The following is a 13,354-nucleotide window of genomic DNA, read 5'->3' on the forward strand; positions in this document are numbered from 1 at the left end:
AATCCTCCTCCCGCGGGGGGGGACGAAGTCTTGGGGCGGAGAGGCTCCGCCCAGGTCGCCGCCCCGAAGGCGTGGCTGCCGGGCAAGGTCGGCGGCGGGAAGGGCCGGCGGGGCGCGCGGAGGCGGGGCCGGGGGCGGGGCCGGCGTAGGGAGCGCCCCGCCCCCTCGCCGCGCTCCGCCATGGCCGCCATGGAGAAGCTGATGCGGGCCTTCGAGGCGCTGCGCTCCTTCCAGCAGCAGCCGCCGCCGCCGCCGCCGCCCAGCCCCGCCGCCCCCGCGCCCGAGGAGCCGCCCGCCCGCCCGTGAGTGGGGGGGGCGGAGACGCGACCCTGCCGGGGGAGGCCAGCCGGGTTGGCAAGTGGGGGGGATTCCGTCTCCCCCCCCGCCTCTTTCCCAGAAACCCCTTGTGATCGGCCCCCGGCCCCTCCCTCCCAGGCGGGGCTAAGGCAGGGAGGAGGGGGCTCAGGCGGGGGCCAGGAAGACCTCCCCTCGGGCTGCACCCCCCGGGGGGGGTCTTCCGCCCCTGAGACCCTTGGCTGGGTCAGACTACAGGCAGTCCTCGACTTACGACCACAAGGGAGGGCAGCGTTTCTGTTGCTAAGCGGGGCGGGGGTCCTGGTGAAGAGCCCCCCCCCGCCCAGCCAGGACGGACCGTTCTTCCCCCTTTGCCTCTGGCCCCAAAACCTGGGGGTCCCGTGTGGTCAGGGGGAGCCCTTCCCCGTCCCCCCTAAGCGGGTCTAAGGCCCCCAGGAGGAGGAGGAGGGGGGCCAGGAAGACCTCCCCTCGGGCTGCCCCCTCCCCCCCACCAGGACAGGCTGAGCCCCCAGGGGGTCTTCGGCCCTTGAGACCCTTGGCTGGGTCAGACTGCAAGGCAGTAAATGGGGGGGAGGGTCCTCAAACTTGGCCCCTTTGAGACTTGGCTGGCTGGGGGATTGTGGGAGTTGAAGTCCACAAGTGTTAAAAGGGGCCAAGTTTGAGGAGCCCTGCCGTAGATTCGCTAACACTAACCCTGGCTTGTTGCAGTGATTATTCTGCTGTGCCCCCAGGAATTGAAACACACACACACACACACACACACACACACACACACACACACACACACACACACATATATAGAGGACCCATCACCATCCACCTTATTGGCCCTGTTCGAAAGAGCCTCTTTGGCACCAGCGTACCCACCTGTGGTTCCCTTTTCCCATGAGTTGGAGGGTGGATGTCTCCAAGGCCTGTCTGTGTGTCCCAGGCTGGGAGTGACTTGCCGTGGACGCGTAAATTGACAGAGCAGAAGAAGGGAGAAATAGTTATGGGGTTGCCCGCCCTTCAAGGATCAGCTGAGCAGGTTTGGCCTTCTCCTGGGTGCAGTTGTGAAGAACTATAAAAGATCTTGGCCTGATGGTCCTTGGTCAGCTAGGGTGGATAAAAGTGTTCCCACGTTAAGGTCTTGTGGAAAACGAAAGGAACTTGTACGAATTCCAGAGGGTTTTAGCAGAGAGATTTATTCCGCAGGTTCAGAAGCAATAGCAACAAGCAATTCTGAACCCCGAGGGTGGGTTCAGACTACAGTTTTATACTTTCCCTTTCTCAGGAACAAAGGAACACACATAGAAATCTACATGGTAATACATTAGGTTAGTTTCTCACAGGCATACAATGGAGAGTTTTGCTACATACATCGTTTCCAAGTGCAATGCGTATTTGGTTAGTCACATATTGCTAACACAGCATTATTCCAGTAATTATACAGACACATCGTTATTCTAGTGATTTTTTCATTATTATTATTATTCCACATTAAAGGGAACAGATGAATTCTCTAGCTAAATAAATAGCTGAATGCAATTCCTACTACCTCAGAGGCATCAGTGGCTGGAGAAATAACAGGGACTGGAATTTCATTCAGGCCAGTAACTCTGGAGATCAGAATGTTGGGAGAGTGTTGAACTGTAACAAGCTGTGTTGGATCAGAAGAATGTGTGGAGCTGAATCATGGCTGAGATGCTGGATCAGAGACAATTATTGGCAAACTGGCTAGCGAGCAAAACTCCCCCCCCCTTAATTGTCTGGTATGTTTTAAAAGGGCCACAGCTGTGTATAAATGTATGGTTATACATTAAGCTAAATTCATTTTTATGCAACTATTTTAAGAAAGTACTACACTCTTGGTTATTTGATTCAAGATGGACAGTGATTAATATTTATATATTATTTATACGTAAGGGTGTAGGTGTACGCATACGTTGTATATAGTATGTTTAGATGTGTGATATGTGTGTGTATACTTTGAAAGCAAGCAACTACATTTCATTTTTAATGCGTGCCTTTATGCCCACAGTAAAAACTGATGATAAAGGTTATCTATCCCAATTATTGTAATGTTCCATTTCATTCACATTGATTTATATGTGTATGTTTGCATAGTGACAGGTCTAGACTGACCATGGTGATGCATTTTGGGGCACCAACAGCTGTTTTCATTTCTAAGTGTCCTGGCCCTTGCCATGGAGCAGCTCCAATGCTACATTCTTCCTCCAGACAGTTGCCAAAAGCAGGCTGGCTGACGCAGAGCAGTGGGTTTATGGCTAGAAAACAAGAACGTGGTACGTGGGCGTAATTTAATGGTTGTGTCTTTATTGTAGAAAGAAGGAATTGTCCACATCCAAGAAAGACCGAGTCAATCATTGCCTGACAATATGTGAAAACATCGTTGCTCAGAGTTTAAGGTAATCAAGCGTTTTCTGAACTCTGTTACTGAAAACAGTGGAGGGTTTAGAAATGATATTAGTGGAAAACCATGGAAGGCCCTGAGTCTCGCAGAAGGAAATCTACAAATGTGGTACAGGTTTAACAAATGTGATCAAAACAGGAAGAAAATCAAGGCGATCAAATAGGACCTCTTGGTGACCGATGGATGCGTTTGGGATGTGCGCTCCCTTGATTTAACTCTGTTGGGATGAGGTGCATGAACTGCCTGCAGAAGTTCTGTTGCTGCTCTGTGGGGCTCAAAGGCAGGGGGTCTTCAAACTTGGCCCTTTTATGACTTGTGGACTTCAGATCCCAGAATTCCTCAACCAGGACGCTTTAAGACAAGGGTCTTCAAACTTGGCCCCTTTGTGACTTGGGGACTTCAACTCCCAGAATTTGTCAGCCAGGATGTTTTAAGACAGGGGTCTTCAAACTTGGCCCTTTGATGACTTGTGGACTTCAACTCCCAGAATTCCTCAGCCAGCGTGCGAGGGAGCTGAAGTCCACAAGTCATCAAAGGGCCAAGTTTGAAGACCCCTGCTCAAAGGCAACATAAACAGGTGGATTGGACAACTGACCAGGCATTGCCTGTGTCAGGATTACACCAAGGAATGATACAAACCACAGACTGTGTTGTAGATTTGAGAGAGGGCTGTTCAATTTGGATCATCTACAAGACAGTCCTTTCAGCAGTTCCCAGAAGGCTCCACACCCATTTGCACTACTCAGGTGACCCTGAGGACACAGGTGAACCTCCAAGTGGCCTCAATGACCCTCTAAAAGGAGGCAAAGGACCAGCTGTCTGCAAGGAGTATAAATCCTTCCGTTCCCCACCACCCAGTCAGAACTGAAGAAGCTTCTTGGATGAGAAGCGAAACGTCTTCAGAGGAAAAACAAGACAGTCCAGTTGCCTCCTGAAAAAAAGCCACCTTTGAGAAAATCATAGTTTGTGTGCCCCAGCCACTCCTGAAACCGTGTGAAACCAATGAGGTGTTTTTCTTAACTGGATGCAACGTTGTCTTTTTTTAAGGAATTCTCCGGAGTTTCCAAAGTTGTTGGGGATCGCCATGGAACTCTTCCTTCTGTGCAGCGACGATGCAGAGTCTGATGTCAGGATGGTCGCCGACGAGTGTCTCAATAAAGTGATAAAAGTAAGTGGTATATTTTATGACCTATAAATATGGATTAAATTCAGGAAAACGGACCTTTGAGAGCTGAAAAAAAACGGCTTGGGATGACTTAAAGTAGCCGGTCTCTTGATGTGTACATGTTGCAACATTTCACATAGAAATTAGCTTGTCTGAATGTTCAGCTATCCTAGGAAGAGGTGTGGAACACTGAAATTCCTTCTAAGCCAGCATGGGGAGGTAGAGGCCACTGACCAGCACTTAAGTATACTGACAACCACACCTGAGCCCGATTTTTTAATATTATTTATTGTTTTATCATAAAAAAATAAAATACAAAACAGAAAAACAAGCAAAATGAAACAAAAGCACACATTCGGCCCTAACAACAAAAAGAATGTGTGGCACATTCACATTTGCGCATGCGTGCATAAGGCGCCTGCCCCTCCCTCCCACCGGGCCGCCGATCCAAAAAGGTTGGAGACCCCTGTGGTGTTAGGTCACGGCTGGCTGGGGACTTCTGGGAGTTGAAGTCCACAAGTCTGAAGTTGCCAAGGGGTGGGTGCCCCTGCCATAGACATTCTTTCGATCCTTTGTAGTACTTGAGTATTAGTGCTGTTGAGTAAAGAGTAGAGATAAGAAACACTTATGTATCCAAGCTCTCTCTAGGCCAGGGGTAGGCAACCTTGGCTCTTTGATGACTGGTGGACTTCAAGTCCCAGAATTCCTGAGCCAGCCATGCTGAGGGGAAAGGGAGAGGTTTCCAAGCTGAGCCATGCTGGCTCAGGAATTCTGGGAGTTGAAGTCCACCAGTCATGAGGGGGCCATAGTTCCCCCATGCTGGCTCAGGAATTCTGGGAGTTGAAGTCCCCAGTCATAAAAGAGCCAAGGTTGCCCACTCCTGCTCTAAACTAATAAAGTCTACATTAATTAACATTAGTTATGCTTTCATGTGTTCCTCTAACTGAGGGGTCTTCAAACGTGACTCTTTTATGACTCGTGGACTTCAATTCCCAGAATTCCTGAGGCAGCCATGCTGAGGGGAAAGGGAGAGATTTCCAAGCTAAGCCATGCTGGCTCAGGAATTCTGGGAGTTGAAGTCCACAAGTCATGAAGGGGCCATAGTTCCCTCATGCTGGCTCAGGAATTCTGGGAGTTGAAGTCCATGAGTCATAAAAGAGCCAAGGTTGCCTACCCCTGCTCTAAACTAATAAAGTCTACATTAATTAACATTAATTATGCTTTCATATGTTCCTCTAGCTCAGGGGTCTTCAAACTTGGCTCTTTTGTGACTGGTGGACTTCAACTCCCAGAATTCCTGAGCCAGCCATGCTGAGGGGAAAGGGAGAGGTTTCCAAGCTGAGCCATGCTGGCTCAGGAATTCTGGGAGTTGAAGCCCACCAGTCATAAAAGAGTCCAGGTTGCCTACCTCTGCTCTAGGGCTATGCTTCGTTGCTGTTCAGGGGCTAAAAATCATTGTAATAAATACATCTGCTACTTTAGCCCAGAATGTTGGTTAAATGAATACATGGTTGATCTGCACTCTTGATTCCCTTCTAGGCGCTGATGGATTCTAGTCTCCCTCGGCTACAATTGGAACTCTACAAAGAGATTAAAAAAGTGAGTTCCTTTCGACACAAAATGGTGGGTTTGTTTGCATGCTCGACTTTCAACCAAAACTGAGCTCCAGGTTTCTGTTGCTATGGGAAACATTTGTTAAGTGAATCTCGCCCCACTTTGCAGCCTTCCTTGCCACCGTCATTAAGAGAGTCGCTGCAGTGGTTAACTTGGTAACCTGGTCGTAAGTGAACCCGGCTTCCCCCCTTGAGTTTGCTTATTAAAAGGTCGCAAAAGGGGATCGTGTGACCCCCCCTGGGCCCGCTGCGACCGTCATAAATATGAATCAGTGGCCAAGCCTCCAAATTTTGATCACGTGACCACGGGGATGCCTCAACGGTTGTCAGCGTGAAAATTGGTCATCAAGTCACTTTTTTCAGTGCCGTTGTAACTTTGAAACGTCACTAAATGAACTGTGGTAAGTCGAGGGCTTGCCTGTGTAGAGTTTTCCACAGGAATTTGGGACTCTAACAGTTCGTTGTCAGCTAAAGCCATGAGAAATGAAGACTTTATTTGAGGGGAGAGATTGGGGGGGGCTGATGGGATGGCTGCAAGGTGCATGCTGGTCTATCGGCTGGGGAATTCTGGGAGTTGAACTCCATACATCTTGCAGTGGGCGAAGTTGAGAAATGCCAGCCTAGAACATCAGTTTTGGTCTTAGGGTGATGTTACGTTCTTTAAAATGATTGATTTTTGCTTTTGGTGTGTCTACTGCATTGGAAATCAAAGTTGAGACATTTTAAAAAATATTTATTTGACTTCACAGATCCCCTAATAAAAGGAACTTGTGATAATAATAATAATAACAACAACAATAACAACAACAAAACAATAACAACAACAATAATAATGGACTCGATAGGTAGACAAAATGCCAAATCCAGTCTGAACATCTGGCTGACTGTGCGATGATCCATAATAATAATATTGGTAGTACCAATAGTAATAGGTACTACCATTGGTAGTACCAATAGTAATAGGTACTTCTATTGGTAGTACCAATAGTAATAGGCGCCTTGGATGCAATCCCAAAACAACTGGAGCACCACTTGAACACAATTGGCACTGACAAATTCGCCATTAGTCAATTGCAAAGGCGGCCTTACTAGGAACTGCTTCCATCCTGCGACGATATCTGTAATACCATCAACCATCCACATCTGCCTATCCCAAGTCCTGGGTAAGGACTCGATAGGTAGACAAAATGCCAAATCCAGTCTGAACGTCTGGCTGACTGCGATGGTCCATAATAATAATAAGTGCACAATTATGGATGAAACGTGTTACAGTGATACCCGTTGTCATCGGGGCCCTGGGAACTATGTACAAAAACTTTGCAAAACACATCAAGAAACTGCAGCTTCCTGCAATAACTCCAGCAATGCTACAAAAAACTACGCTACTCGGAATATCTTACATTTTAAGAAGGTACCTGGTTGACACCTAGGATGCTGGTAGCAACCCGTGTCAACCATCAGCGCCAGTCAATTGGAATGTACAGTTGACTGAGGTTCACGTCTAATGAATAATAATAATAATAGAAATAGAATGACTGTGGCAAAGGCAAGCAAGAGTAGTACCAACAGTAATATGTGCCTTAGGTGTAATCCTAAAACAACTGGAGCACCACTTGGACACCATCTTCGGCATTGACAAATTCGCCATTAGTCAATTGCAAAAGGCCGCCTTACTAGGAACTGCTTCCATCCTGCGACGATATCTGTAATACCATCAAACATCCACATCTGCCTATCCCAGGTCCTGGGTAAGAACTCGATAGGTAGACAAAATGCCAAATCCAGTCTGAACATCTGGCTGACTGTGCGATGATCAATAATAATGATAGCAATAGTAATAGAGTTGGAAGGGACCTTGGAGGTCTTCTAGTCCAACCCCCTGCTCGGGCAGGAAATCCTCTGCCATCTCAGACAAATGGTTGTCCAGTCTCTTCTTAAAAACTTCCAGTGTTGGAGCATCCACAACGAATCACCCTTTGAGAACGGTTGATCTAAAGTTTTCAAGAAGAATATTTGTGTTTTTAAAACCCTAGTTTATTTCAGAAAAGCTGGCTGCATGGTTGCTTGCAGCTCGGCAGGGACTCGCACGAGTCACTTGGCTATAGGTTTATTTTGTGGTAGGGATTCTGTAAGATCCTCATGCCTACCTTGTTAGCTCAGGCTATCCTCTCTTGTAGCTGACAAGCCAGTCGCACTTTTCCGTTGTGTCTTTCAGAACGGTGCTTCCCGGAGTCTGCGGGCTGCTCTGTGGAGATTTGCTGAGCTTGCACATCTTGTGAGACCTCAGAAATGCAGGTGAGATGATCTCCTTGAGAGCAAGAAGCAGGCTGGGGGATTCTGGGCCTGCAGGTTTGGGGTGTGACCTGTGTGTTACTAAAGTTGGACTGGGACCTGGTTGACCGGCTCTCCATCTGCCTAGCCAGCTGTTTCAGGTCCATGCAGAGAGTGGTAAGGACAGCTGAAAAGATTATAGGAAGACCACTTCCCATTATTCAGAAAAGGGCTTATAAGCGCTTATATGTGCTTAGAGCGCGGAGCATTGTTAGAGATCCCCCTTCACACACACACACTTCATGGGCTGTTTCTGTTGCTCCCCTCTGGGAGGAGGTTTTGAAGTACTTATAGCAGAATTACTAGATTCTGTAACAGCTTTGTTCCTTATGCCATCTGTCTTGTAAATTCGTAGGATTCTTTTTTTTTCTTGCCACATATATGTATACATTCGAACTAGACTGATGTTTCTCTGTGTCATCTGTGTGTGTGTGTGGATGTATGCATAATGGTATTTTTTTAGAGCTGAACTCAATGAAATTTAATTTTAATGTATGCTGATTAGTGTATATTTAAAGTGACAATAACGTTTTTATTCTGTATTCGGTTCTGCTCTATTCTATTATATATTCTATTCTGCTCTATTTTATTCTATTCTGTTCGGTTCTGTTCTATTTCTGTTTTCTGTTTTGTTGTGTCCTATTTCTGTTCTGTTCTGTTCTATTCCTGTTCTATTCTAATTCTATTACATATTCTATTCTATTCTCCAATATCTATCCTATCCTATCCTATCCTATCCTATCCTATTCTGCATTCCTTCTATACTACTCTACCCTACTCTACTCTACTCTACCCTACCCTATCCTATTGTGCATTCTGTTCTATTCTACTCTACTCTACTCTACTCTACTCTACTCTACCCTACCCTACCTTATGCTATCCTATCCTATCCTATCCTATCCTATCCTTATATTCTCCAATATCTATTCTATTCTATTCTATTCTATTCTATTCTATTCTATTCTATTCTATTCTATTCTATTCTATTCTATTCTGCTCCACTCCACTTCACTCCACTCCATTCCATTCTGTAATGCAACTCGCCAAGGGGGGGGAAATCACATTGCTGGCCCTCTTTTGTGTTGCACCACGTCACAAAAAGGAAGTATCCTGTTCCAAGCCTTTGAGCGATATTTTTTTTTTTTTTTTGCCATCTCTTGGTGCAGGCCGTACTTTGTGAACCTCCTGCCCTGCTTAACCCGGGTCAGCAGGCGGCCCGAAGACTCCGTGCAGGAAACCTTGGCGGCGGCGATGCCCAAAATCATGGCAGCTTTTGGAAATTTTGCGAACGACGGCGACATCAAGGTAAAATTATTTTAAACGCTAACGCCAGACTCAACAGACCCAGAGTGTTGGAAGAGGGAGTTACGGTTTTAATAAGTCCGCCAACGAGGGACGGCGTGCGAGTGAGATCAAAAGTAGGTTGCTGTATGAAAGGTTTGCCCAGGTGTGCCGAAGTTTTGGAATTAGGTTTAGATTTTGGAGAGAAGGGGGCGGGGGGAAGCAGGCTGTTTGGGACACCAGACCCTGAGCAGGAGGCCGTCCCTGAATACGCGGGATCTGTCTTCTCTCGTGCTTGTTTCCGTAAGTGGTCCACCACGTTGAAGAATTGGGGATAGCTTCCCCATCTGAAGGTTCCTGGAGTCTCCTTGTAAGAGAGAAGCTACCAATGGGAAAAAGTCCTGGGATTGGCACTAGGACAAGCAGGTTGCCGACTTGCAAATCCTGGGCTGATGTCACCTGCAGAGGAGTAGAGTAGAGTAGAATAGAGTAGATAGAATAGAATAGAATAGAATAGAATAGAATAGAATAGAATAGAATAGAATAGAATAGAATTACAGAATAGAATAGAATTACAGAATAGAAATAGAAATAGAACTACAGACTAGAAATAGAATATGGAATGGAATGGAATGGAATGGAATAGAATAGAATAGAATAGAATAGAATAGAATAGAATAGAATAGAATAGAATAGAATAGCAGACTTGCAAGGGACCTTGGAGGTCTTCTAGTCCAACCCCTTGCTCAGGCAGGAAACCCTATACCATTTCAGACAAATGGCTGTCCAGTCTCTTCTTAAACACTTCCAGTGTTGGAGCATTCACTGCTTCTGGAGGCAGGTGGTTCCACTGGTTAATTCTTCTAACTGTCAGGAAGTTTCTCCTTAGTTGCTTCTCTCCTTGATCAGTTTCCATCCGTTGCTTCTTGTCCTGCCTTCCGGTGCTTTGGAGAATAGCTTGACTGCCTCTTCTTTGGGGCAGCCCCTGAGATACTGGAACATTGCTATCCTGTCCCCCCTCGTCCTTCTCTTCATTAAACTAGACCTGCCCAATTCCAGCAGCCTTTCCTTATATGTTTTAGCCTCCAGTCCCCTGATCATCTTGGTTGCTCTTCTCTGTACTCTTTCTAGAGTCTCAGCATCTTTTTTACATCGTGGAGACCAAAACTGGATGCAGGATTCCAAGTGTGGCCTTACCAAGGCCTTGTAAAGGGGTATTAACACTTCACTTCAAGGAGAGGGGGTGTTTCTCACTGAACTCGTGGCTGCCCCCTGCTTACTTTTGCTCCTGGTCAATATTTTTTTTTAAAAAATCCAGAATGAAGCCCATAAGTAATTCTGGAGGCTGCCATTAAGCAACGACTTTGGGAATCCTTAGATGATGGAGGAGAATGTCTTCCTCAGTGAGTTATAGAGTCTTGTCCAGGGCTGAGGACAGCTTAATTCTTCCTCTCGGAAAGCGTAAGAAGCTTTCTTTTGAGTTTTTAACGTCGGAGTAGCAGTAATTGTTGGGCTGATGTTTACCTCGAGGTCATATCGTTGAGCGAGAGCATCTCGGCCTGCCCTTTGCCAGATGTTGAAAAGGGAAGCTCAGATGGCACAGAAAGACTTCATTGATTTTTCTTTTCACTTTAGGTTTTATTGAAAGCTTTCATAGGTAATCTTAACTCCAACTCTCCCACCATCCGTCGGACGGCGGCTGCAGCCACGGTGAGCATCTGTCAGCATTCACGAAGGACACAGTATTTTTACACCCGGTTGCTTCAGGTGTTGCTAGGTAAGTGCCTAATTTGTTTTCCTGCTGCAGCTTTGCTGGGTCTTTATTGCTCTCTGTCTCTCTCTCCTTCTCCCTCCCTCCCTCCCTCTCTCTCTCTCTCCTTCCCTCTCCCTCCTTCCCTCCCTCCCCCCTCCTTTCTCTTTCTCTCTCCTCTCCCTCTCTCTCTTTCTCCTTTTCTCTTTCTTCCCCTCTCTCTCTCTCTCCCTCCCTCTCCTTTCTCTTTCTCTCCTTCCCCTCCCTCCCTCCCTCCCTCCCTCTCTCTCTCCTTCCCTCTCTCTTCTCTCTTTCTCTCTCTTTCTTTCTCTCTCTCCTCTCCCTCTCTCCTTTTTTCCTTTCTCTTTCTCTCCTTCCCTCTCCCTCCTTCCCTCCCCCCTCCTTTCTCTTTCTCTCTCCTCTCCCTCTCTCCTTCTTTCTCTCCTTTCTCTTTCTCTCTCCTCTCTCTCTCTCTCTTTCTCCTTTTCTCTTTCTTCCCCTCTCTCTCTCTCTCCCTCCCTCTCTCTCTCTCTCCTTCCCTCTCCCTCCTTCCCTCCCTCCCCCCTCCTTTCTCTTTCTCTCTCCTCTCCCTCTCTCTCTTTCTCCTTTTCTCTTTCTTCCCCTCTCTCTCTCTCTCCCTCCCTCTCCTTTCTCTTTCTCTCCTTCCCCTCCCTCCCTCCCTCTCTCCTTCCCTCTCTCTTCTCTCTTTCTCTTTCTTTCTCTCTCTTTCTCCTTTTCTCTTTCCCTCTCCTCCTTCTCTCTCTCCTTTCTCTTTGTCTCTCCTCTCTCTCCCCTCTATCTCTCTTTCCTTTTCTCTTTCCGTCTCCTCTCTTCCTCTCTCTCCTTCTCTCTCTCTCCTTTATCTTTCTCCCCCCTCCCTCTCTCTTTCCTTTTCTTTTTCTCTCTCCTCTCTTCCTCTCCTCTCTTTTTCTTCCTCTCTTCTCCCTCTCTCCTTTCCTTTCTCTTTCTCTCCTTCCCCCCTCCCTCCTTCCCTCCCTCTCTCTCTCTCTCTCTCTCTCTCTCTCTCTCTCTCTCTCACACACACACACACACACACACACACACACACACACACACACACGGCCTGGTGGAAAGATCTCTCTGGCTCCCATTAACCACCAGCCCCTCTAGCACTAACATCTACACTGCGCTCTCCCTGGATGGCTGGTGTGCTCTAAAGCAGGGGTCCCCAAACTATGGGCCACCGCCCACTACCGGGGTAGGCAACCTTGGCTCTTTTATGACTCATGGACTTCCAACTCCCAGAGTTCCTGAGCCAGCATGGCTCAGCTTGGAAATCTCCCTTTCCCCTCAGCGTGGCTGGCTCAGGAATTCTGGGAGTTGAAGTCCACCAGTCATAAAAGAGCCAAGGTTGCCTACCTCTGGCCTAGGCCTAGGCTGCTTTATGACTGGTGGACTTCAACTCCCAGAATTCCTGAGCCAGCCATGCTGAGGGGAAAGGGAGAGGTTTCCAAGCTGAGCCATGCTGGCTCAGGAATTCTGGGAGTTGAAGTCCACGAGTCATGAAAGAGCCAAGGTTGCCTACCCCTGCCCTAGATCCTGGGAGGGGGAGTCAGTGGGCGTTGTGAAGGGCTGGAGGGCGGTGTGGCTTGTCAGCTGCTCCAATTGTCTTCTCCGCAGGGCTGCTGTGTCCCAAGGAAGAAGAGCATCCCAGCGTCTTGATCCTCGGGGTGTTGCTCACCCTGAGGTACCTGATCCCATTGCTGCAACAGCAGGTGAAAGACACCAGCCTGAAAGGCAGCTTCGGGGTGATACAGAAGGAAACCGAGATCTCGCCTTCCTTGGACCAACTCATAGAGGTAACGGTTCGCTCAAGGGCCGTGTTGGCGCAGTGGTTAGAATGCGGCATTGCAGGCTGATTCTGCCCACTGCCAGGAGTTCGATCCTGACCGGCTCAAGGTTGACTCAGCCTTCTGTCCTTCTGAGGTTGGTAAAATGAGGACCTGGATTGTTGGGGGGCAACAAGCTGACTCTGTAAACCGCTTAGAAAGGACTGTGAAGCACTATATGAAGCAGTATATAAGTCTAAGTCCTATTGCTATTGCTTCCTCCCTCTCTCTCTCTCCTTCCTTCCTTCCTTCCCTCCCTCCCTCTTCCTTCTCTCCTTTCCTCCCTCCCTCCCTCTCCTTCCTTCCTTCCTTCCTTTCTTTCTTTCTTTCTTTCCTTCCTTCCTTCCTTCCTTCCCTCCCCTCCCCTCCCTCCCTCCCTTCCTTCTTTCCCTCCCTCCCTCTCCTTCCTTCCTTCCCTTTCCTCCCTCCCTCCCTTTCCTCCCTCCCTCCTCTTCCTTTCTTCCTTTTCCCTCCCTCCTCCCTCCCTCCCTCCCTCCCTCCCTCCCTTCCCTCTCCTTTCCCCTCCTTCTTTCCTTCCTTTCCTTCCTTCCTTCCTTCCTTCCTTCCTTCCTTCCTTCCCTCCCCTCCCCTCCCTCCCTCCCTTCCTTCTTTCCCTCCCTCCCTCTCCTTCCTTCC

At 47.9% G+C, this 13,354-nt stretch overlaps 1 protein-coding gene across 5 annotated transcripts in view; it reads left to right on the forward strand.

The window, feature by feature from the left end:
• Positions 1 to 149: 149 nt before the first annotated feature.
• Positions 150 to 13,354, forward strand: part of HTT (huntingtin) — a 90,108-nt gene continuing 76,903 nt past the window's right edge. For all 5 annotated transcript variants that reach the window (XM_039361500.1, XM_039361501.1, XM_039361502.1 and 2 more), the window contains exons 1-8: positions 150 to 302; positions 2,640 to 2,723; positions 3,776 to 3,896; positions 5,433 to 5,492; positions 7,722 to 7,801; positions 9,004 to 9,142; positions 10,754 to 10,895; positions 12,510 to 12,688. In XM_039361500.1, the coding sequence (XP_039217434.1) occupies positions 181 to 302; positions 2,640 to 2,723; positions 3,776 to 3,896; positions 5,433 to 5,492; positions 7,722 to 7,801; positions 9,004 to 9,142; positions 10,754 to 10,895; positions 12,510 to 12,688 (927 nt within the window). In that variant the 5' untranslated portion in view covers positions 150 to 180. The remainder of the gene's footprint in view (positions 303 to 2,639; positions 2,724 to 3,775; positions 3,897 to 5,432; positions 5,493 to 7,721; positions 7,802 to 9,003; positions 9,143 to 10,753; positions 10,896 to 12,509; positions 12,689 to 13,354) is intronic.

This window comes from Crotalus tigris, unplaced genomic scaffold (genome assembly GCF_016545835.1).
Source record: "Crotalus tigris isolate CLP2741 ecotype Arizona unplaced genomic scaffold, ASM1654583v1 scf7180000019298.7629538967:1458412, whole genome shotgun sequence".
NCBI lineage: Eukaryota > Metazoa > Chordata > Lepidosauria > Squamata > Viperidae > Crotalus > Crotalus tigris.